Genomic DNA, 24,476 nt, shown 5'->3' on the forward strand with positions numbered 1-24,476 from the left:
TGTGTGTGATAACATGTGCGATACAGGCAGTCATGCAGTGGGTTACCTGTGTGTGATATCATGTACGATACAATAAGTCCTGCAGCGTACTTAATTTTGTGTGACATCATATGCAATACAACCAGTCCTGCAACATGATTCCGTGTGTGTTAAAACCATGTGTGATACAGACAGTCTTGCAACATCTTTACTTGTGTGTGATATCATGTGCGATGCATTATATTTGCATCATGTCTGCCAGCAAACAACAATCCATAAATTAGCCGCAGGGCTCAAAGTGTAGGGGGAAAGTAAAGTTGCAGCTTATATTCTGGAATTCATGGCTCGTCTTTCAAAGAGCCAGAACAAAATAACACAAGTTGGAGAATACGAAGCAGGGAACGTGCAGGGAAATGAGTGTCTCCATGGTACACACAAAATCCTCATTTAAATATGCCGGTCTGCACCATTTTTATTAAATCCGTGCAACACTCTGCACCACTCCAGAAACAGGCGTGATGTTGGTCTCCATTTTGTCGCTGGGAGACAATGAAAAGTGCGTAGTAACATTTGCATGACATTTATAAATGATTTACGCCTCCCAGACACAGCATGAGTAAATAATTCATAACTTTTACAGGGCGTAATTTTTTTTTTTCCCAGGGAAAGCAAATCGGCTTTACATCAAAATGCATTTCGGTCCGTATTAAAAAAAACCCTGGAGGTTGGAGAGTAAAAAGACGAGGGTGTCAATCAGTCGTTTTGCGTCAGGCGAAAGATCGATGCTTCTTGCCTTTGCTCTTGTGCTCCAGCAGTGAGCATCTTATCATACCTAATAAAAATGGACGTCATATATAATTCAGTCTCCCTGGAAAAACGCTGCTTGAATGATGCTTATTGCATGTCAAAACCTCTTGCTTTCAGTCTCACAAAAAAATACGATTTTACGGTAAAAAATACAAATGGAATTTTACCGTTAAAAGACAGTGGTATTGGTACTGTTTTTTTTTTTATTTACAGTAATGCACTGTAAAAAAAAAGTTTAGATTTTATGGGGAAAACAGTGGCAGCTCAGATATCGGTCATCTGAAAATGTTCCATAACAATTACAGTGATGCTGTTTTTTAATACACAGTAATGCACTGTAACAACAACATGCACACATTTTACGGTAAAGAAAGTAAATTAAAAAGAAAATAATTGCCAGTTCATACATCATTAACATAATAATTTTATATTGTAATGTGTTGTCAACGTTGTACTTTTTTTATGTGTTTGCCTGAAATAAATGAAAAATTAATGAAAAAAATGAATGAAACATAAAAAAAATTAAAGTGGTACTGTTACAGTAATGCACTGTAAAAAGAGAAAGAAGTCCAGTTTTTACAGTAAAAAAAAAAGTTTTTTTAGACCGTAGATTTTATAGGAAAAAAAATGGCAGCTCAGTAGGCATTATTTTACCGTGTAAATAACTAGCGTATCGTTTTTCAACAACCTTGCATAATAAATAAGGCGGTATTTGACTATCTAGTGTTGTTTTTCAATACACTGTAAGGCACTGTTAAAAAAAAACCAGGATAGATTTTGTGGTAAAAAAACAAAACAAATGGTAGCTTAAGCACCCTAGCATTAAAGTAAAAAAATAACGGTAGTCTCGTTTTTAAAAAAATGGCATAAATGAACGCACTGTTAAAAAAAACAACAACATCGATTTTATGGTAAAAAAAATTAAAAAAGGAGCTCTGTTGCCAAAATTTTATTGTGAAAATAACAATGGCATCAATATATATATATATATATATATATATATATATATATATATATATATATATATATATATATATATATATATATATATATATATATATATTTATATATATGTATATATGTGTGTATATATATATATGTATATATATTAACATATATATATATATACACATTATCGGTACTTTTGTGTGTTAATAAATATTGTTTTGATGATAAAATGTTATTTTAACATTTAATAATGAGCTGATTATAATAACTGTTGTGCAGTTCTTATGTCTTGTTTTATTATTACATTAACATAAAACATTTTAATTATAATCTCCCCAAAAGGGAATAAGCGGTAGGAAATGGATGGATGGATATCATATCGTCTCAATTGCAGTGCAGTGGCACTTCCAAGACATTAGATGGCAATACTGTATAGGCTATCCATGGTACATTGTTTAACTCGGCAGTAGATTTTTCCATGAACCTGAATGTGTTATGCTGCGCCCTACAAAGTGTTTCCACTGTAAACAATGTGTGAAATTCATCTTAGTTGTAGTTTTCATCACCAAATTTGCGGGTGCAGAAATCGCCATGTAAAATGGCTGATGCTAGTAGTTGCTTAATAATTTCAGAATTAAAGTTACAAGTGTGAACAAAAAAAATGCAACCAAATGTAAATACGAAACAAGATAAATAATGATAATTGGAGGCGGATGCCGTGTGATATTTATGAAGTGGGTCAGCAGTAAAGCAAGCTGGGGACGGGGTTGAAGTGGGCCTGAGGGAGCAGTAGCGAGCGAGCGAGCAAGAGAGAGACGTGCAATTACAGATGAGAATTGGTTTTTGCAGAATTCTTTAGTAAAATCCAGAAATTAAATGGAAGTACGGACAAAACATCGAAACTTAAATAAATGTCTGATACAGTACCCACCTTGGTATCGATACTATCGATGGTTAGATCCAAATGCCCTGCAGCGTTTTCGACAGTGGAGGTTTGTGTTTTGCATGAATTAAAAGCAGTTTTTTTTCTTTCAAAAAACAATAAAGAAAATAAATGTCTACCGCAGAGGACGCTGGTTCCAACATTTCTGCAAGAAACCTGGACTTCAACCCCATCAAACAGCGTGGAAAGTGTTTGCTAAGGTTGGTTTTTTTTTTCCTCTGAACTTGCCATGTCTCAAAAGGGGAAGGAGACCTTCCTGTCCATCCTGCACCGCCACATGGACATCCACGGCACGGTGTACTACGAAACCCAGCGCCCCCCCGAGGTCCCCGCCTTCGTGAAGAACCACGGCCTTCTCCCGCCGCGGGACCTGCAGCAGCTCCTCAGGAAGGCCAAGGTGGATTCTCTGCGGCGTTTCCTCCCCGCCGCACAAGACGTCTCACTCTGTCCCTTCTCGCTGCCCCTCCCAAGCTCTTCGTCGGCTTCGGCTTCCCGTACGAAGGCCCCGCCCCTTTGGAGGCCATCGCCAACGGCTGCGTGTTCCTGCAGCCCAAGTTCAGCCCCGCCCACAGTTCCCTCAACCACGACTTCTTCCGAGGGAAGCCGACCTCCAGGGAGGTAAAAATGACGCCGACTCGTTTCAAGGAAGCTGGTGAGGTGTCTCCTGAAGTAGGTTTGTGTTTGATCCCCTTGCAGGTGTCCTCGCAGCATCCCTACGCCGAGCAGTACATCGGGAGGCCGCACGTCATCACCATCGACTTCAACAACACCCAGGAGTTTGATGCCGCCATCCAGGACGTCATGAAGACCAACGTATGTTTGCATTACTCTATTTTACCTTATATAAGACGTGGCCGCTAAATTTGAGAAGAAAACAAGATTTTTCCGTATATTAGCTGCACGGGACTATAAGGCGCTACCTTTTTCCTACACTTTGAACCGGGCGGCTTATAAAACGGTGCGGCTAATTCATGCTGACAACCATAACGCAGATAGCTTTAAAAAAAACAAAACAAGCAAACACACTGAAAAGGTGCTATGGCGCCATCTTGTGGACGAGTTTGCTCACTGCAGGTGCTTCCGTGTGCACAGTAAAAGTGCCTCATCTTCTGGCCGTCCATAACATTTTTATTCGTACGTCTTCATTTTTTGAAGCAATGTTTTTAGGTTTGAGAATAGAACTAGAACAATTCTTACTCACTAAATCATCCAATGTATGATGTCTGTAGGAGTGTTTTCATGCATATTTGTGTATATAACCAAGCTAACGTCATTAGGATTAGCTAATATGCTAACGCGTTAGTATTTTTAACTTACAATGGCATTGTTTTTGTATTGTTTCAGTTAGAAGTAAATTCAAACTGAATGTACTTAGTGCTTTTAACCGGAAGTAAAGGTGCTGTTTCAATTTTTAGCCGTCCATTGCATTTGTACTTGTATGGATTCTTCATTCATTTATTCAGGCAATGTTTTTAGGTTATACAATAGAACTACAACAATTCATACTCACTATAGCACCTCATGTGTGATGTCTGTAGGAGTGTTGTCATTCATATTTGTACTTGCTGTCGTAATGTAACCAAGCTAACGTCGTTAGCATTAGCTAATATGCTAACACGTTTACGAGTGTCTGCCTTAGTATTATTAACTTACAATGGCATTCTTTTGGTATTGTTTCAGTTTGAAGTAAATTCAAACTTAATGTGTTTAGTGCTTTTAACCCAAAGTAAAAGTCCTGTTCCATCTTGTAGCCGTCCATAGCGTTCTACTCATGTGGATTCTTCATTCATCTTTTCAGGCACTGTTTTAAGTTGTACAATAGAACTAAATCAATTAATACTCACTAAAGCATACTGTTGACTTCAAACACATCCAGGAGTTTGATGCCGCCATCCAGGATGTCATGAAGACCAACGTACATTTATAATTACCCTTTTTTGACGCAACCCCTACGTTTTAGAAGAAAACTATTTTTTTCCCATATATTAGCTGCACAGGACTATAAGCCGCTACTTTTTTTCTTACACTTTGAACCAGGCGGCTTATAAAACAGTGCGTCCAATTCATGCGGCCATAACGCAGACAGCTTGTAAAAAAAACAAACAAACACAATGTGAAGGTGTGTTGTAGATTGTGCTATGGCGCCATCTTTTAGACGAGTTTGCTCACTGCAGGTCCACAGTAAAAGTGCCGTTTCATTTTCTAGCCCTCCATAGCGTTTTTACTCGTATGGATTTTTCTTTTTGTTGCAATGTTTTTCAGTTTTACAATATAACAAAATCAATTCATACTCACTAAAGCGTCCCAAATGTCACAGGAGTGTTTTCATGCATATTTGCGTATGTAACCAAGCTAACGTTGCTAACATTAGTTAATATGCTAACATGTTTACGAAAGTCTGTGTTAGTATTTTTAACTTACAATGGTATTATTTTCGTATTGTTTCAGTTGGAAAGTCAAAGTGAATGTATGTATTCAGTGCTTTTAACCCAAAGTAAAAGTGTTGTTTAATCTTCTAGCATTAGCATTAGCTTACGACGAGCATTAGTTTGAGCATTAGCTCAAACTGAATGTATTTAGTGCGTTTAACCGGAAGTAAAAGTGCTGTTTCATCTTCTAGCCATCCATGGCGTTTCGACTCATAAGGATTCTTCATTCATCTTTTCAGGCAATATTTTTAAGTTTTACAATGGAACTACAACACATTATACTCTCTAAAGCGTCCAATGTGTGAGTTTGTTTATTTTCATGCATATTTGTAAATGCTATTGTAATGTAATCAAGTATTGGCATTAGCATTAGCTAATATGCTAACACATTTACGAGTGTCTGTGTTAGTTTGATTAACTTTTAATGACATTTTGTTTGTATTGTTTCAGTTGAAAGTAAATTCACCAAAATGTCACCGTGGAGTTGTTGAGTCTGTTAAGCTGATTGGAAAGTTAGCTTCCGCAGCTAGTAGGTCCATGATGATGACTTCTGTTTTGTTTGATCAGCCGTTTTACTGCCGTGTTACAGACACTGTTTGGACACAATTGAGGTATGTAAATAAACATTTACAAAATATTTCAGTATAAATAACTAATTTCACAACATATATATGTCATCGTCCAGTGCGACTAATATAAGAAATACAAGTTCTTCTGAAATTTAGCGCACCACTCTATAGTCTGGAAAATAGGGTGTTTGTTGTAAAATTATTTACACAGAAATATTTTGTAAATCTTTATTTACATAACTTAATTCTTTCCAAACGGTGTCTTTAACAGGGCAGTAAAACGGCTGATCAAACAAATAAGAAGTTATCATCATGGACCCACTACCTGTGGAAGCTAGCTCTCCAATCAGCTAAACAGACTCAATAACTCCATGGTGACGTTTTGGTGAATTTACTGAGGAATAGGTGAAACTGAAACAACACAAAAGAAAAATGCCATTTTAAGTTAGTACAAACAAAGACATTCTTAAACGTGTTAGCATATTAGCTAATGGTAACAATGTTAGCTTGATTTTATTACAATAGAACGTACAATTGAGCATGACAACACTCCGACAGACATCACACATGGGATGTTTTGGTAAATAATGAGTTATATTGTAAAACTTAAAAACATTGCTTGGCATGATGAATAAAGAACCTATACGAGTAGAAACGCTATGGACGACTAGACGACGGAACGGAAACTGTACTTCCGCTTCAAAGCTTTAAACTGTCTTTACATGCATTTCACGACAACTATTTGCATTATGGCCGTCAGTCAAGAAAAATCCATAAATTAGCCGCACCATTTTATAAGCCGCAGGGTTCAAAGCGTAGGGAAAAAAAGTATTGTCCTACGGTCTGGAGTTTACGGTACCAATCTTGTCCTTCCCAAAGCACATCACACGACCGCAAGCAGGAGACTTGTCCTCGTCTTCATATTTGATCCACTTTTGAAGCGTCAGCCTTTTAACAGAAGCCTTCATCATTAGTCAGTACAGCAAAATGCTTTGCTGGCTACCTCCCTGCCTTCTGCAATGCTAATTGCTTGACAGCATCTCTGCAAGCTCAGCATCCGAATGGCGGCCACAACCCGGAAGACCGCAGAAAGGTTTCGGTTTGTTACATCCCCAAAGATGTTCCACCGAAGTACATCACATGTATATGGCTGAGGTTACTTACAGGTAGTGAAAGCGGAAAACGGCACTGCATACTTTTATCGGTAACAAGTAATAGAATTATTTACTTTCTCGTACGCTACGACGCTGTTACTGATATGTTTGATGTAACGTGGCACGGTACTTTGTGGTTGGAATTAAACAAGACAGCGTGAAAAGCGAGTTCAATCCCGGAAGTGACTTTTTACTAGCGACTTTTCATTAATGAAAGCGCCACAATAACATGAACTTGATGTCAAGTAGGAAAAGGCAACATCGCACAGCAAACAGATATTAGAACACTTGTCAAATCTTAAAGGGGAACTGCACTTTTGGGGGGAATTTTGTCTATATTTCACAATCCTTATGAGAGACAAGAGCACATTATTTTTTAATACATTCTAATTCGTAAATAAACATACATAAAAGTCTACTTACAATGGAGCCAGTGGGAGCCGTGACGTCGCTGCGTCTACTTCAACCATAAAACCCAATAAATAACCAATCAAAAAGCGCCAACGATACTCCATTTACATTTCACGACCTGAACATTACCAAATATTAGCACTATTGTTATAAAAAGCCCTAGCGTTAAGGACCTATTTTTAGCGGCGCACTGGTGAGCTTGTAAAAGTTAATTCTATACTACAGTTTTCAATACCGGTAGGAAGGGCCCTTTGTGCGTAAGCCGGCCAACCGCCGATACACTTGAGTTGAAATAAAATGTACTGAAACGCTTAAAAATCCCGGGTGAGTGGAGTGTGTGGATGTTGGAACGGTTCGAATTGGTTGAGAAATGTGGGATATAGAGAAGTTTGTATATTTCCCATTCATTATCAATGGTGGGGAAATTCCTAGAAAATTCCGGGTAATCAGGGAATGTTTAGAACCGGCTGAATGTCCAGTGTGACTAGAGTGTGTGGATGGTGGAATGGTTCAAATCGGTTGAACAATGTGGGACGTAGAGGTTTGCATATTGCCCATTCATTATCAATGGGGGAAATTCCTGGAAAATTCCAGGTAATCAGGGAATTTTTCAGAACCGGCTGAACGTCCGGTGTGACTAGAGTGTGTGGATGGTGGAGTGGTTCAAATCGGTTGAAAAATGTGGTATGTAGAGGTTTGTATATTGCCCATTCATTATTAATAGTGGGAAATTCCTGGTAATTTCGGGTAATCAGGGAATTTTCAGAACTGGCTGAATGTCCAGTATGACTACAGTGTGTGGATGGTGGAGCGGTTCAAATCGGTTGAGCAATGTGGGATGTAAAGGTTTTTATATTGCCAATTCATTATCAATAGGGGGAAATTCCTGGAAAATTCCGGGTAATCATGGAATTTTCAGAACTGGCTGAATGTCCAGTGTGACTAGAGTGTGTGGATGGTGGAATGGTTCAAAGCGGTTGAGCAATGTGAGACCTAGATGTTTGTATATTGCCCATTCATTATCAATAGGGGGACATTCCTGGAAAATTCCAGGTAATCAAGGAATTTTTCAGAACCGGCTGAATTTCCAGTGTGTAGTGTGTGGATGGTTGAGTGGTTCAAATCGGTTGAACAATGTGGGATGTAAAGGTTTGTATATTGCCCATTCATTATCAATAGTGGGAAATTCCTGGTAATTTCGAGTAATCAGGGAATTTTCAGAACTGGCTGAATGTCCAGTGTGACTAGAGTGTGTGGATGGTGGAGCGGTTCAAATCGGTTGAGCAATGTGGGATGTAAAGGTTTTTATATTGCCCATTTATTATCAATAGGGGGAAATTCCTGGAAATTTCTGGGTAATCATGGAATTTTCAGAACCGGCTGAATATCCAGTGTGACGAGTGTGTAGATGGTGGAATGGTTCAAAGAGGTTGAGCAATGTGGGACGTAGAGATTTGTATATTGCACATTCATCATCAATGGGGAAAATTCCGGGTAATCAAGGAATTTTTCAGAACCGGTTGAATTTTCAGTGTGACTATAGTGTGTGGATGGTGGAGTGGTTCAAATTGGTTGAAACATGTGGGATGTAGAGGTTTGTATATTGCCCATTCATTATCAATAGTGGGATATTCCTGGTAATTTCGGGTAATCAAGGAATTTTCAGAACTGGCTGAATGTCCAGTATGAATAGAGTGTGTGGATGGTGGAGTGGTTTACATCGGTTGAGCAATGTGGGACCTAGAGGTTTGTATATTGCCCATTCATTATCAATGGGGGGAAATTCCTGGAAAATTCCGGGTAATCAGGGAATTTTCAGAACCGGCTGAATGTCCAGTGTGACTAGAGTGTGTGGAAGGTGGAGTGGTTCAAACCGGTTGGGCAATGTGGGACGTAGAGGTTTGTATATTGCCCATTCATTATCAATGGGGTAAATTCCTCCAAAATTCCGGGTAATCAGGGAATTTTTCAGAACTGGCTGAATGTCCAGTATGACTACAGTGTGTGGATGGTGGAATGGTTCAAATCTGTTGAGCAATGTGGGACGTAGAGGTTTGTATATTGCCAATTCATTATCAATGGGGGGAAATTCCTGGAAAATTCCGGGTAATCAGGGAATTTTCAGAACCGGCTGAAAGTCCAGTGTGACTAGAGTGTGTGGATGGTGGAGTGGTTCAAACCGGTTGGGCAATGTGGGACGTAGAGGTTTGTATATTGCCCATTCATTATCAATGGGGGAAATTCCTCCAAAATTCCGGGTAATCAGGGAATTTTTCAGAACTGGCTGAATGTCCAGTATGATTACAGTGTGTGGATGGTGGAATGGTTCAAATCTGTTGAGCAATGTGGGACGTAGAGGTTTGTATATTGCCCATTCATTATCAATGGGGGAAATTCCTGGAAAATTCCGGGTAATCAGGGAATTTTTCAGAACTGGCTGAATGTCCAGTATGACTACAGTGTGTGGATGGTGGAATGGTTCGAATCTGTTGAGCAATGTGGGACGTAGAGGTTTGTATATTGCCCATTCATTATCAATGGGGGAAATTCCTGGAAAATTCCGGGTAATCATGGAATTTTCAGAACGGGCTGAACGTCCAAGGGGGATGGAATGTTTGGATTGTAGACCGGTTCAAATTGGATGAGAAATGTGGGCTATGCAGTAGATTGTCTATTTCCCATTCCTTGTCAATGGGGAGAAAATTCCTGGCAATTCCAGGAAAACATGTTTTGCGCATGACGTATCGTAAGAGTTGTGTGGGTGGATCATTGAAAGGTCGGAATAGGGTTTAAAAATAGTGTAACAATTTGAGAATGTAGGGAATTTTAAAACTATGAATATGTCTTTTCATTTGAATTTCCAAGAAATTTGCGAATTTCGGGGGGAAAAAAACAGTTGTCGTATATTATATGAATGGGTTGGTGTTGGGATTTTTGGAATCAGTTGAAAAATTTTGACATAACAGTTTGAATTAATATTGGGTATTTCAAAATTCCTGGAATTTCAGTAAACCCGGAAAATTGTACAAAAAACAGTAAAAGCATTTGTTGCTCAAATTAAGAGGAACGTTTTGACAATGGAATGGTCAAAAACGGTTGCAAAAGGTGGAATGTGAAAACTTTCCAGGAATAGGTGAAAATAGGGCTTTGAAAAAACGGAAATTTCTGGAAATGTGATGGTCAAGGGTGAGCAGAGTGTGTGGGTGGTGGAACGGTACAAATCGGATGAGAAATGTGGGATGTGCAGTAGATTGTATATTTCCCATTCTTTGTCAATAGGGAAAACATTCCTGGAAATCCCTGGAAAACTGTGAATTTTGGGAAGGGGAAATTATGTTTTGTGTATATCGGAAGAGTTGTGTGGTTGGATGGTATAAAGATCATACTTGGGTTTAAAACTTATGCAGAATGTTGAGAAATTTTGTCTATGCATTTGAATGGGAATTTCCTGGAAATTTTGGAAAATATTGAGCACCATTTTCAGAGATGATATGATAGGGTTGGCGTCAGGATTTCTGGAATCGGTTGAAAAATGTTGACGCAACAGGTGAGCACTGCAGTGAGCAAACTGATCCTAAAGATGGCGTCATAGCAAGAAAAATAACAATAAAAAATGATATGTATATTCCCAATCTATAATTTAGCTTCACAGTTTTATTAGACGCACGGTTCAAAGTGAAGGGAAAAAGTAATGGCTTGTAACCCGGAATTTATGGTATTTAAATAAGATATTCTGATTTTCTCTACGTTGCAATGCCAATGTGAGTTAATAATACTAACACAGACACTCCCACAGGCGTCACACAGGTAAGAATTATTTTAGTTATATTTTAAAACTTACAAACGTCGATTGGATCCACACGAGTTGAAACACAACGGACGGTTAGAAGACGCAACTACAGGTGTGCTTACGGCTAAAAGCTTTAAACAGCCGCACCTGAGAGAATGTGTGATGCATTTAAATCCATAAATTAGCCGCACAGTTTTATTAGACGCACGGTTCAAAGCGGAGGAAAAAAAAGGAGTGGCTTGTCACCCGGAATTTACGGTATTCTAATAAGATATTTAGATTTTCCCCATTTTGCAATTGGAATAAATTATACTGTTTTATTGAATAAAAATTTTCATTTAAGTAAAATCAATAATCTGCATGGACAGAACATTTCACCAGTTTTAAGTTGTTTTTTATTCCAGCCTTTTCATTAAATTTTTTTCAGCTCTTTTGTTGCAAGGCAATCATTACAGGTGCTGCAAAATAATGATTCACACCCACATTGTGAATCTTATTCATTTCGACTCTGAGTCAATTATATATATATATATATATATATATTTTTTTTTTTTTTTTAGGCCATCCCTAACCATGGTAGCTTCATATTTACAGGCGAGGGTCAGCATTTCGGGGTTATTGACGCTTTTAACTGGCGGCGTATTGATCAAATCGACCGCAGGCTCCATAAGACTGTCCTATCTCGTCTTCAGCATGATGAAGCTTTAAGGGTCCGGCCTGTGACGGGCTCACCGCCCTGAGAGTACCACGACCTAAACACTTTGACCTGGGAAGTACGGCAATAACCATTAAATGCTGACAAGCATTGTTGCTTTCTGAATTGGATCTTTCATGGACTTGCTGGGTTAAAACCACATCAGCTGTGGTCTCTTTGCACTCCCGTGGGAAAATATGAGGCTCCTTAGCAAAAACGTCACCTAGGGAGCTGTGAAGGAACCAGAACGGGTCCAATGCCCGGATGACCAAAAAAGGAGGTTCTGTCAGGTTGTCACTGAGAATAAACGTCCTAATATCACTTTTCTAATAATTAAAAAGCAAGCATAACGAGACAGTTTGTAATTTAACAATTAAATTACTACTACTAACCATACTAGCATATATTCCGGACTAAAGAGCTAGTATTTAAAAAAATATATAGTTTTCCACATATAAGCCGCAGATATAAGCGTTGTGAAACGAGGTATTTACACAGAAATATTCTTTAAATGTTTATTTACATAACTTAATTGTTTCCCAACGGTGTCTGTAACAAGGCAGTAAAACGGCTTGATCAAACAAAACAGAAGTCATCGTCATGGACCCACTACCTGCAGAGGCCAGCTCTCCAATATGCTTAACAGTCAATAACTCCACGGTGACGTTTTTTGTGAATTTCCGAAATTGAAACAAAACACAAAAAAAAAATGCCTTTGTAAGTTAATGAGACTAACACAGACACCTATAAATGTGTTAGCATATTAGCTAATGCTAACTACACTAGCTTGATTACATTACAATATCACGTTCAAATATGCATTAAAATAAACTCACTCACACATGGGACGCTTCAGTGAGTCTGAATTGTTTTAGTTCTATTGTAAAACTTAAAAATACTGCCTGAAAATATGCATGAAGAATCCATACGAGTAGGAACGCTATGGACGGCTACAAGATGAAACAGCACTTTTATTTCCGGTGAGAAGCACCAAATACATTCAGTTTGAATTTATTTCCAAATGAAACAATACAATTGCCATTGTAAGCAAACACTTGTAAATGTGTTAGCATATTAGCTCATGCTAACGGCGTTAGTTTGGTTACATTACAATAACACGTACAAATATAATAATACGGCTAGAAGACTGAACTGCACTCTGGTTAAAACGATTAAATAAAAAGTAGCACCACTAGTAAATAGCACAGTGCAGCACTTGCAGTGAGCAAAGTCGTCCAAAAGATGGCGACATTGCTTCTCATTGTATTTGCTTCGGGTTTTTTTTTTTAGGGCAAATAATAAATAAATTAGACACACCGTCTTAAAGGCCGCAGGGTCCAAAGTGTAGGAAAAAATGTGTGGTTTATAGTTCGAAATATCATACCATGTTACCCTCCACATTGCACTTCAAATAGTGCGACTTCACTACTTTGCAGATCAAACTTTTTTTTTAGGCATATACAGTGGAACCTCCATTTGATGTTCACAAATCTAAAAGTTTGTATAGTGAAGGACATTTTCTAAATACGAATAACGGGTTCCATCTTCCACACAAGTCCCTCTCTTAGTGAAGGTTTGTACACTTTGTACACAGTATCAAGTGCTATACAGGACTGTAAATCAAACACTGAGGCAATGAAGCAACTGTCTCTTTATTAAAAAGGCAAAACAACTATGACAAGCTGAACTGTCAAAGAAATATACCTGTCAAAATGTACACTGTAAAAATAACAATAATTTTGTGTTAAAATTCAAGTATCTCAGTTTCCAGAACTTTACCGTAAAAAAACAGTTGTACCATTCTTTGATGTACAGTAATACACTGTAAAAACTGTAGATTTTACAGTAAAAAAAAAACTGGCAGTTTAGTCGCTAGAATTAATTGTAAAATAAAACAACTGTGGTACCATTTTTTTTACAGTAATACAGTGTAAAAACATAATTTAATGGTAAAAAAAAAAAATCACAATAAATAACTGCCAGCTCAGTTCCCAGGAATTTACTGTAAAAAATGTTCTTTCTATTTATAGTACTACGCCGTAAAGACAACCCTAGATTTTACTGCAAAAAAAAAACAAACAAACTGGTGTATCATTTGTCTATTAACAGTACTAAACCTTAAAGGGGAACATTATCACCGAACCTATGTAAGCGTCAATATATACCTTGTATACCTTGATGTTGCAGAAAAAAGACCATATATTTTTTTAACCGATTTCCGAACTCTAAATGGGTGAATTTTGGCGCAGTAAACGCCTTTGTATTTATCACTCTAGGAGCGATGACGTCAGAACGTGACGTCACCTAGGTAGTCAATCGGCCATTTTGTCAAACACAAACACATCGGTTCAAATCAGCTCTGTTATTTTCCATTTTTTCGACTGTTTTCTGTACCTTGGAGACATCATGCCTCGTCTGTGCGTTGTCGGAGGGTGTAACAACACGATCAGGGACAGATTCAAGTTGATTTACGTAGAATGTGCATCGATTAGCACGGCATGCTAATCAATGCTAACATGCTATTTACCGGCGATGCTAAGGCAGACATGGCACAGAGATGTATGGATAACCTGCAGATGCATTTCCATCGATAAAGTCAAAGAAATCACAGAGGTGAGTTTTGTTGATGTTGTTGACTTATGTGCTAATCAGACATATTTGGTCGCGGCATGACTGCCAGCTAATCGATGCTAACATGCTATTTAGGCTAGCTGTATGTACATTTGAAACTATATTTACATCCAGCGTTTCCTTCCACCCACATTTAATGCCAACAAACACTTACAAATCGACGGACATAAGTTGATCCAGTGTCACAAGATGCGAAACTTCCGATCGTTGGTCTGCACATTTTACCGGCGATGCTAAGGCAAACACGGTCGAATAGCGTCAATAGCTATTCGTGCAATAGCTTCAGTTTCTTCTTCAATTGTGTTTTCGCTATCTGCCTCCATACTCCAACCATCCATTTCAATACATGCGTAATCTGTTGAATCATTTAAACCGCTGAAATCCGAGTCTGAATCCGAGCTAATGTCGCTATATCTTGCTGTTGCAACCGCCACGTTGTTTGTATTGGCATCGCTATGTGATGTCACAGGAAAATGGAGAGTGTCTTCGCAGATAGCGAAAATAAGGCACTTTAAAGCTTTTTTTAGGGATATTCCGTGACGGGTAAAATTTTGAAAAAAACTTCAAAAAATAAAATAAGCCACTGGGAACTGATTTTTATTGGTTTTAACCCTTCTGAAATTGTGATAATGTTCCCCTTTAAAGACAACAAGCGTTGATTTTACGGTATAAAACTTGCAGCTCAGATGCCAGAATTTTACTGTACCATTTTTTCACTTTACAGTAATATGCTGTAAAACCACTGTTTATTTTTACAGTAAAATTCAGGAAACTCCGCTGCCATTTTTTTACCGTAAAAAAACCCCAATGGTACTGGTTTTGTTTTTTCAATTTACAGTAACATGCTGTAAAAACTACCGTAAGTAACATTTACAGTAAAAGTGGCCATGCATTTAACTATATATTTTTAATGTAGACTGTAAAACAATTTGAGAATTTACAGTAAAAAAACTTCCAGCTCAGCTGCAAGAAATTTACAGTAAAAAAACAATGGTACCATTTTTACAGTTTAAAATAACGACCTTTAATTTTTACGGTAAAATTCTGGCAATTGAGCTGGCAGATTTTACCGTAAGAATAATGATAAATGGGTTGTACTTGTATAGCGCTTTTCTACCTTCAAGGTACTTAAAGCGCTTTGACACTACTTCCACATTTACCCATTCACACACACATTTACACACTGATGGAGGGAGCTGCCATGGAAGGCGCTAACCAGCACCCATCAGGAGCAAGGGTGAAGTGTCTTGCTCAGGACACAACGGACATGACGAGGTTGGAATTGAACCAGGGACCCTCGGGTTGCGCACGGCCACTCTTCCACTGCGCCACGCCGTCCCTAATACAATGGTAACGTTTTTTTTCCCCTCCCAATTTAAAGTACTATGCTGTAAAAACATTAAAAGTACCATATGAAGTAAAATTCCGGCAACTGAGCTGCCAATTTTTGACTGTAAAATCTACAGATTTATTTTACAATGTACGTAAAAAAAAAGAATAACCAATTGGCCGCGATAAATGAGGGATGACTGTAATTAAAAGTTTACAATGTACATCAAAAATCCTGCCTTCAAAAACATCAAAGCTTTGATTAACATTCATTTGACATGCGGTTGATATGTTGTAGTGGCCGGGTGACAACCATACATGCCAGCGACCTTTGGAGACCTGGTCAGGGCAACCAGTGATTACTGTAATTTACAAGTGTGGCTGAACTGAGTGTAAAAGTCACTATAGTGTAGAGGGCTCGGATTGTGTTAAAAAAACATATTTAAAAGGTCGTAAACAGTTTTTATAATATTTACTAATAATAGCCCTGTCAAAATAGCCCTACTGCCACATAGTGTGTGTTAGTGTCCCTACTGTCACATAGTGTGTGTCAAATTGGCCCTACTGTCACATAGTGTGTGTCAAAATAGCCCTACTGCCACATAGTGTGTGTTAGTGTCCCTACTGTCACATAGTGTGTGTCAACGTGGCCCTACTGCCACATAGTGTGTGTCAAAGTAGCCCTACTACCACCTAGGGTGTGTCAAAGTGGCCCTACTGTCACATAGTGTGTGTCAAAGTGGCCCTACTGTCACATAGTGTGTGTCAAAGTGGCCCTACTGCCACATTCAGTGCTAGACTGCTTCATCCCTCAGTGCTAGACTGCTTCATCCCAAGTGCAGGACTAATAGACTCAAAAACTCCTTTGTCCCACACGCCATTAGACTGTACAACTCCTCTCTGGGACGGGGGACGGGGGGTATTAGGATGACAGGGGATGCAAAACATTAACAGTGCAATACGTTTTCATAACATGGTCACTACTGCCTACTTTGTCTTGTTATATTCTTATTTTACTGTTATATTGTTATTCCCATTGTTTTTATTCTTTTTGTAATATTTCTCTATTTTGTTTCCTTTTAAACCCCCATTATTTACTTTTTACTTTTTTTTTTTAAATTGATCTCAAGTCTGTACACTGCTGCTGGAATTTTAATTTTCCTGAAGGAACTCTCCTGAAGGAATCAATAAAGTACTATCTATCTATCTATCTATCTATCTACATTGTGTGAGTCAAAGTAGCCCTACTGCCATATAGTGTATGTCAAAGTGTCCCTACTACCACAAAGTGTGTGTCAAAGTGGCCCTATTGTCACATAGTGTGTGTCAAAGTGGCCCTACTGCCACATTGTGTGAGTCCAAGTAGCCCTACCGCCATATAGTGTGTGTCAAAGTGTCCCTACTGCCACATAGTGTGTGTATAAGTGGCCCTACTGCCACAAAGTGTGTGTCAAAGTGGCCCTATTGTCACATAGTGTGTGTCAGAGTGGCCCTACTGCCACATTGTGTGTGTCAAAGTGGCCCTACTGCCACATAGTGTGTGTCAATGTGGCCCTATTGTCACATAGTGTGTGTCAAAGTGGCCCTACTGCCACATTGTGTATGTCAAAGTGGCCCTACTGTCTCATATTGTGTGTCAAAGTGGCCCTATTGTCACATAGTGTGTGTCAAAGTGGCCCTACTGCCACATTGTGTGTGTTAATTTCGCCCTACTGCCACATAGAGTGTTTGTCAAAGTGGCCCTACTGCCACAAAATGTGTGTCGTTGTGCCCCTACTGTCACATAATGTGTGTCAAAGTGGCCCTACTGTCACACAGTGTGTGTCAAATTGGCCCTACTGCCACATAGTTTGTCAAAATGGCCCTACTGTCACACAGTGTGTGTCAAAGTGGCCCTACTGCCACATAGTGTGTGTTAATTTGGCCCTACTGTCACATCGTGTGTTTCATCGTGGCCTTCCTGCCAACATAGTGTGTGTCAAAGTGGCAAATGGAATTTATCGATCTGTGTTCTCTCTCGTGGAATTTCAGGACATGGTGTGCCATCCAGTGATTGACAGGCTTTAACAGCCATGTTAATAACGGCCCCCGGGGCCTCAGGACCCCGTCACTTTAATCCCAAGGTTGACATATTGATGAAGTCGCCACTAAAAATAATGAAATCAATTTTCCAAGCCGTCCTTGTTGATGTATTGGCTCATACATTTTCATGTGGAATGATATCAGCCCTTCACAATTACGCTAATGAATACGTCTGCGTTGATTAAGTACCATGCTACGTGGCAGTAATTACACTGTGTGTGCGTGTGTGTGTGTGTGTGTGTGTGTGTGTGTGTGTGTGTGTGTGTGTGTGTGTGTGTGTGTGTGCGTGCGCGCGCACAGGTGCAGCCTTTTCTTCCCTACGAGTACACCAGTGAGGGGATGCTGGAGAGAATCCATGCCTACATTCACAACCAGGTGGGTCAGCATGCTCACTCATCAGGAACTTAGGGCAGGGGGTGTTGGGGCCACACTGTTGGGGCCACAGACTGACAAGTCAAAGGACGTAGGGGGCATTTTTGGTAGTTTTCACCACTTGAAACCAGGGCAATATGTAGATTTGTTTGTTTTTTCAAAGACCAAGAAAATGCAATTTCGGTAGAAATGTTAAGGAGCCAAAGCCGAACTGAAATGCTAACAGTTACCGTGATGGCCAGATAGTGTCAAGTCTCAAAAAATACAAGCAAAAAGAAAAAAAAAATAAGTTAACATGCGAACAGTATTAACACTAACAGCAGACCGCTTACAGACGTTATATTTAAAATACCAAAATATATAACGACGAGGTGTATTCCGGCAAAATTTGCTAAAAACTCAAAAACCACCGTGCTAATGAAAGCATGCTAAAATACTAACTATAGCATGCGTCAAGCACCAAAATATATCACTTTGTGCTATATATATATATATATATATATATATATATATATATATATATATATATATATAAACTCCAGAGTGTTCAACCAATGCCACAAATATTATCCAACAGAAAGTAAAATGATATATACAGTGTACATATTTTTTGTATTTTAACAACATGGCTGTTTTGAAGCGCGTTTTTGTTGGTGCGTGTTGACATATATATATATATATATATATATATATATATATATATATATATATATATATATATATATATATATATATATATATATATATATATATATATATGCATATATATGTATATGCATATATATATGTATAATATGTATATATAATATACTGTACACATATTAAGTTTATATTGTATATATTCGCAAATATGTTATAGTTTATATCGATAAATCTAGTTTATTTATACCTGCATTGTCCTTTCCATCATTCTCCATCATTGTAACTGAGCTACTGTGTTGAACAATTTCCCTTGTGGATCATTAAAGTTTGTCTAAGTCTAAGTCTCAGTCTATATATATATATATATATATATATATATATATATATATATATATATATATATATATATATATATATATATATATATACACACAGAGTGGGGGAAAAAAGTATTTAGTCAGCCACTGATTGTGCAAGTTCTCCCACTTAAAGTGATGAGAAAAGAAACAGCCCCAAAGCATGATGTTTCCACCCCCATGCTTTACAGTAGGTGTGGCGTTGTTGGGATGCAACTCAGTATTCTTCTTCCTCCAAACACGACGAGTTGAGTTTATACCAAAAAGTTCTCATTTTGGTTTCATCTGACCACATGACATTCTCCCAATCCTCTGCTGTATCATCCGTGTATCAATTTTGGTATAAACTCAACTCGTCGTGTTTGCAGGAAGAAGAATACTGAGTTGCATCCCAAGAACACCATATCTTCACAGGAGTCCTTTACCATGGGCAAGGACCCTACTGTGAAGCATGGGGGTGGAAACATCATGCTTTGGGGCTGTTTTTCTGCTAAGGGGACAGGACGATTGATCCGTGTTAAGGAAACAATGAATGGGGCCATGTATCGTGAGATTTTGAGCCAAAACCTCCTTCCATTAGTGAGAGCTTTGAATGGTTGACCAAATACTTATTTTCCACCATAATTTACAAATAAATTATTTAAAATTCCTACAATGTGAATTCCTGTATTGTTTTTTCACATTCTGTCTCTCACAGTTGAAGTGTACCTATGATGAAAATTACAGACCCCTGTCATCATTTTAAGTGGGAGAACTTGCACAATCGGTGGCTGATTAAATACTTTTTTGCCCCACTGTGTATATATACTGTATATATATATATATACATATATATATATATATTGACTTTGAGTCAATATATATATATATATATATATATATATATATATATATATATATATATATATATATACACACACACACACACTCACACACACACACTTGTTTTATTTACACTTTTTTATTAGTGTCTTTTTTCCATGGTTTTGTATGTTGTCGTGTTGTCACTCACACCTCTGACTTGCTTTCCAGCCCCTTCGGCGCTTTCTGCTTGTTCTGGTCATATTTTATTCATCAAAGGCCGCTCAGTCTCTTCCTCTTTGCTTTCATGTTGGTGTCAACACAAACAAACTATTTGATTCATATTTGTATTTGTTTTTCGTTTTGTTCAAAATGTGAAAATATATGTGTGTGTACATAGATATTTATATATATATATATAATGTATATAATGTATATATAGATCCCAGCTTCCGCCATCCGAGTCACTGCCTTTGCGTCCTTGGCAAGACACTTTACCCACCTGCTCCCAGTGCCACCCACATAGGTTTAAAAATGTAACTTAGATATTGGGTTTCACAATAAAGTAAAGTAAAGTAAAGAAAGCACTTTGAGTCAATAGAGAACAACTCTATATAAATCTAATTTAATTCAATTCAATGTATATATATTTGTGTATGTATGTATGCATATATATATATATATATATATATATATATATATATATATATATATATATATATATATATATATATATATATATATATATATATATTTATACATTTTTGGATATATATCTATATATATATGTACACATGTATATACATATATATCTGTATACATGTTTGTATGTACATATACAGTAAATATACGTATATACAAAATAGTGTCTTCAAAGTAAGTAGCTTTTTACCTGTCGAGGCGAGAACCAATTATTCATATGTATGTATGTATGTATGTAAGTATATATATAATAAATACTGTATATATATATATATATATATATATATATATATATATATATTTATATATATATATATATATATATATATATATATATATGTATATTAATGTATATATATATATATACATGTATGTATGTATGTATGTATATATATATATATACATACATATATATACATATATATATATATATATATAGATATATATATATATATATATATATATATATATATATATATATATATATATATATATATATATATATATATATATAGGTCAACACGCACCAACAAAAACGCGCTTCAAAACAGCCATGTTGTTAAAATACAAAAATATGTACACTGTATATATCATTTTACTTTCTGTTAGATAATATTTGTGGCATTGGTTGAACACTCTGGGAGTTTTGGAGTGATACATAGTCAGTGGTTTCATGTAGTTATCACAAGCCTTAGCACAAACTTGCAGTGTGAGGCTATCCTTCATCGGCTTGTGTCTCGGTAGTACCTTCTACTTTGCTGTAACAAAAGTCCGCTGTGGCAGATTTTTTGGTCTCATCACAATTAAAAACTTGCTAAAGTATAAATCCACACTTTGCTTATAAAACCCCGAAACTGAAGGCGCTCCAGTCCGGAGGCTAACTAACTAAAATGCTAGCTCAAAGCGGTTGTCTTGCAACCTGAGGCTATACAGCGAGACTGTGAGATTTATAGCGCATCTGATTATGCTAAGTTATATTTAAGACAGACTGACCGAGTTCTGACTGCCGCAAGGTAAGACAATTGTGGAATTAAATTACCGTTCGCCTTCGTAGCTCTTTTGAAATGGTCATACCACCGTGTACAGGAAGATGTTGGAAAAAGAGGCGTTTGTAAATCGAGGCTCCACCGTACTACTACGAAGAAATAATGAACGACAACTAAATAATTGAAGTGACAATCTTGCAATCCTACAAACATCCCGTTTGTGAACAAGTAGACTCCAGCCATGGAAGGTCATTCAATCTCTTTATTAACTGGCGCTAACACGATCCAATGAAAAGACAACACTGCTCACGACTTATTTCCGCTGCCTAGCTGACAAAAAAAGCAGAGCTTAAATGCTGCTTGGCGACCGGCACCGCCCTTTAAACGCGCACACGCACCCTGCTCTCATGAAACGTCTCTCAACTGCATATGCCAGGTATTTGAAGTTTTTTATCTATAAGTAATCAGAGGTGGGTAGTAACGCGCTACATTTACTCCGTTACATCTACTTGAGTAACATTTGGGATGAATTGTACTTCTAAGAGTAGTTTTAATGCAACATGCTTTTACTTTTACTTGAGTATATTTATAGAGAAGAAACGCTACTTTCACACCGCTCCATTTATCTACATTCAGCTCGCTACTCACTACTGATTTTTATCCATCTGTTAATGCACGCTTTGTTTTTGTTTTGTCAGACAGACCTTCAAAGTAGGATCCATCACATGCCTGCGTTTCACCAATCTAATGCAGTCACTGGTAACGTTTGACTCCGTTTCACCAATCAAACAGAGCCAAGCGGTCACATGATTAACTGCACACTTTTTTTTATATAAACCTTTATTTATAAATTTCAACATTTACAAACAGTTGAAAATAATAATCAAAGTACAAAAACAGTACAAAACCCTATAAAAACAGTACAAAACAGCGCCAAGGGGGCGTAAATTCAAAATAACTCAAATAAAATGCAAAAAAAATATTCATATAAAATAAATAAAGTGCAAAGCCATATCAATCTTAGTAAATAACTTAACTTTGGAACACAGCATCATCGTTTTCACAGCTTTTTGGTTGTTACAGGTACAGTGTTTTAACATAGAGGTGTAAATCTTTTTTAAAGGCACAAAAAACAGGTCGGAATTCAAAAACTTACATTTATGAATATAAAACTTAGCCAATAGTATCATGAGCTTGCAAAGGTAAAATTATTTTTCTATTTTTTTTTTCAATACAGTGTAAAACCAAATATATATTATTTAATATATATATTATTGTTTTAGTTGCTTAAGAGATAATCCTGGCTCTGAATTTGCTCATTGCTATTTTTTATGTTTTTGTGCATTACTTGCTGCCGTCATCATTAAACGAACAGGTTACTCATCAGTTACTCAGTACTTGAGTAGTTTTTTTCACAACATACTTTTTACTTTTACTCAAGTAAATATTTGGGGGACTACTCCTTACTTTTACTTGAGTAAAACATCTCTAAAGTAACAGTACTCTTACTTGAGTACAATTTCTGGCTAGTCTACCCACCTCTGTAAGTAATGCGTTAATCACTTTCCCTAGTAAATATTTACATGTATTAAAGAATCATTATGTTAATAAATGTTTAAGTTTTTGGTATTGTAACGAGTAACTATTGTCCAATAATTTTAAAAAGCAACACTGATGACAACTTTGCTCTCATGCTTTGCAACCCGAACGAGCGGAGCAACAGGTTGCTTGTTAAAAATAAAAAATGTCTGCCTCTCCTTGTTTTTAAACACAGAAGAAGAGGATATGCAAGGAGACCGGAGGACTAGTTATTGCCTGTGGGCTGCGGAGCCGCTTTAATAAACGGCTCTGGAGGCCACAGGGACATGTCAGGGAAATGTTATTACCTGAGTCTTATGAATAAATCCAGCTGGAGGGGAATCTAATCCATGCTCTCGCAGGAGCCTAATTCTGTTTTCACTTCTCATTGTTGTGGAATAATTACTGAATGCATGATTGAAAGTTTGACAACCACTCATTTTGTGCTGTAATGCCAGTTTTGTTGGTCATGTGCCCACCTGCAGGACTTTTGTTCTCCCGAAGCTCCGTTTCCTCCTGTCAACTCTTCCCGGGTCTGGCAGGGCACCCCACTGGCTCCTTTCATGCTGCTGCCCAACTCCAGCGTGCTGATGTGGGCGACCAACGCCACCTCCCACGCGTCCTGGCCTCCCCTCAGCTCTCTGCAGCTCTTGGCGTCGCTGCAGGACCAGTCGTGTGTGAAGGCCTGCCAGGACGCCGGCCTGATCTGCGAACCCGCCTTGTATCGCTTCGTCAACATCAAGGAGGCCTTCGCTGCGTAAGATGTGGTCTCATTTTAATCACCTTGAATGTGGCCTGTGTGTCCTGGTTGTTACAGCACATGAAATTGCGTGTTTCAACCACGCAGGGGCCATTTTAAATCTTTTTTTTTTAAATTATTATTATTATTATTTTTATTTATTTATTATACAGCTCTTCTCAAGTTTGGGTCTGGGGGCCTGGAAGGGTCTCAGTTATAAAAAATGTAAAATTAAGCCATATATATGAAATTGAATATTTGATGTGAAGTAATTGGAGCCCCAGGCAGCAGAGTGGAGGAGGGGTTAGTGCATCTGCCTCACAATACTAAGGTCCTGAGTAGTCCGAGGTTCAATCCCGGGCTCGGGATCTTTCTGTGTGGAGTTTGCATGTTCTCCCTGTGACTGCGTGAGTTCCCTCCAAGTACTCCGGCTTCCTCCCACTTCCAAAGACATGCACCTGGGGATAGGTTGATTGGCAACACTAAATGGTCCCTAGTGTGTGAATGTGAGTGTGAATGTTGTCTGTCTATCTG

The 24,476-nt window shown here is 37.8% G+C and overlaps 1 protein-coding gene across 1 annotated transcript in view; it reads left to right on the forward strand.

Moving 5' to 3' along the window:
- LOC133556168 (alpha-1,6-mannosylglycoprotein 6-beta-N-acetylglucosaminyltransferase B-like) overlaps positions 1-24,476 on the forward strand; it is a 242,962-nt gene that overhangs the window by 212,314 nt on the left and 6,172 nt on the right. Inside the window, exons 12-16 of the mRNA XM_061905831.1 lie at positions 2,919-3,074; positions 3,149-3,295; positions 3,374-3,490; positions 18,067-18,141; positions 23,689-23,960. Coding sequence (XP_061761815.1) covers positions 2,919-3,074; positions 3,149-3,295; positions 3,374-3,490; positions 18,067-18,141; positions 23,689-23,960 — 767 coding nt within the window. The remainder of the gene's footprint in view (positions 1-2,918; positions 3,075-3,148; positions 3,296-3,373; positions 3,491-18,066; positions 18,142-23,688; positions 23,961-24,476) is intronic.

The sequence above is a fragment of the Nerophis ophidion genome, linkage group LG07, assembly GCF_033978795.1.
Source record: "Nerophis ophidion isolate RoL-2023_Sa linkage group LG07, RoL_Noph_v1.0, whole genome shotgun sequence".
In the NCBI taxonomy this organism is placed as follows: domain Eukaryota; kingdom Metazoa; phylum Chordata; class Actinopteri; order Syngnathiformes; family Syngnathidae; genus Nerophis; species Nerophis ophidion.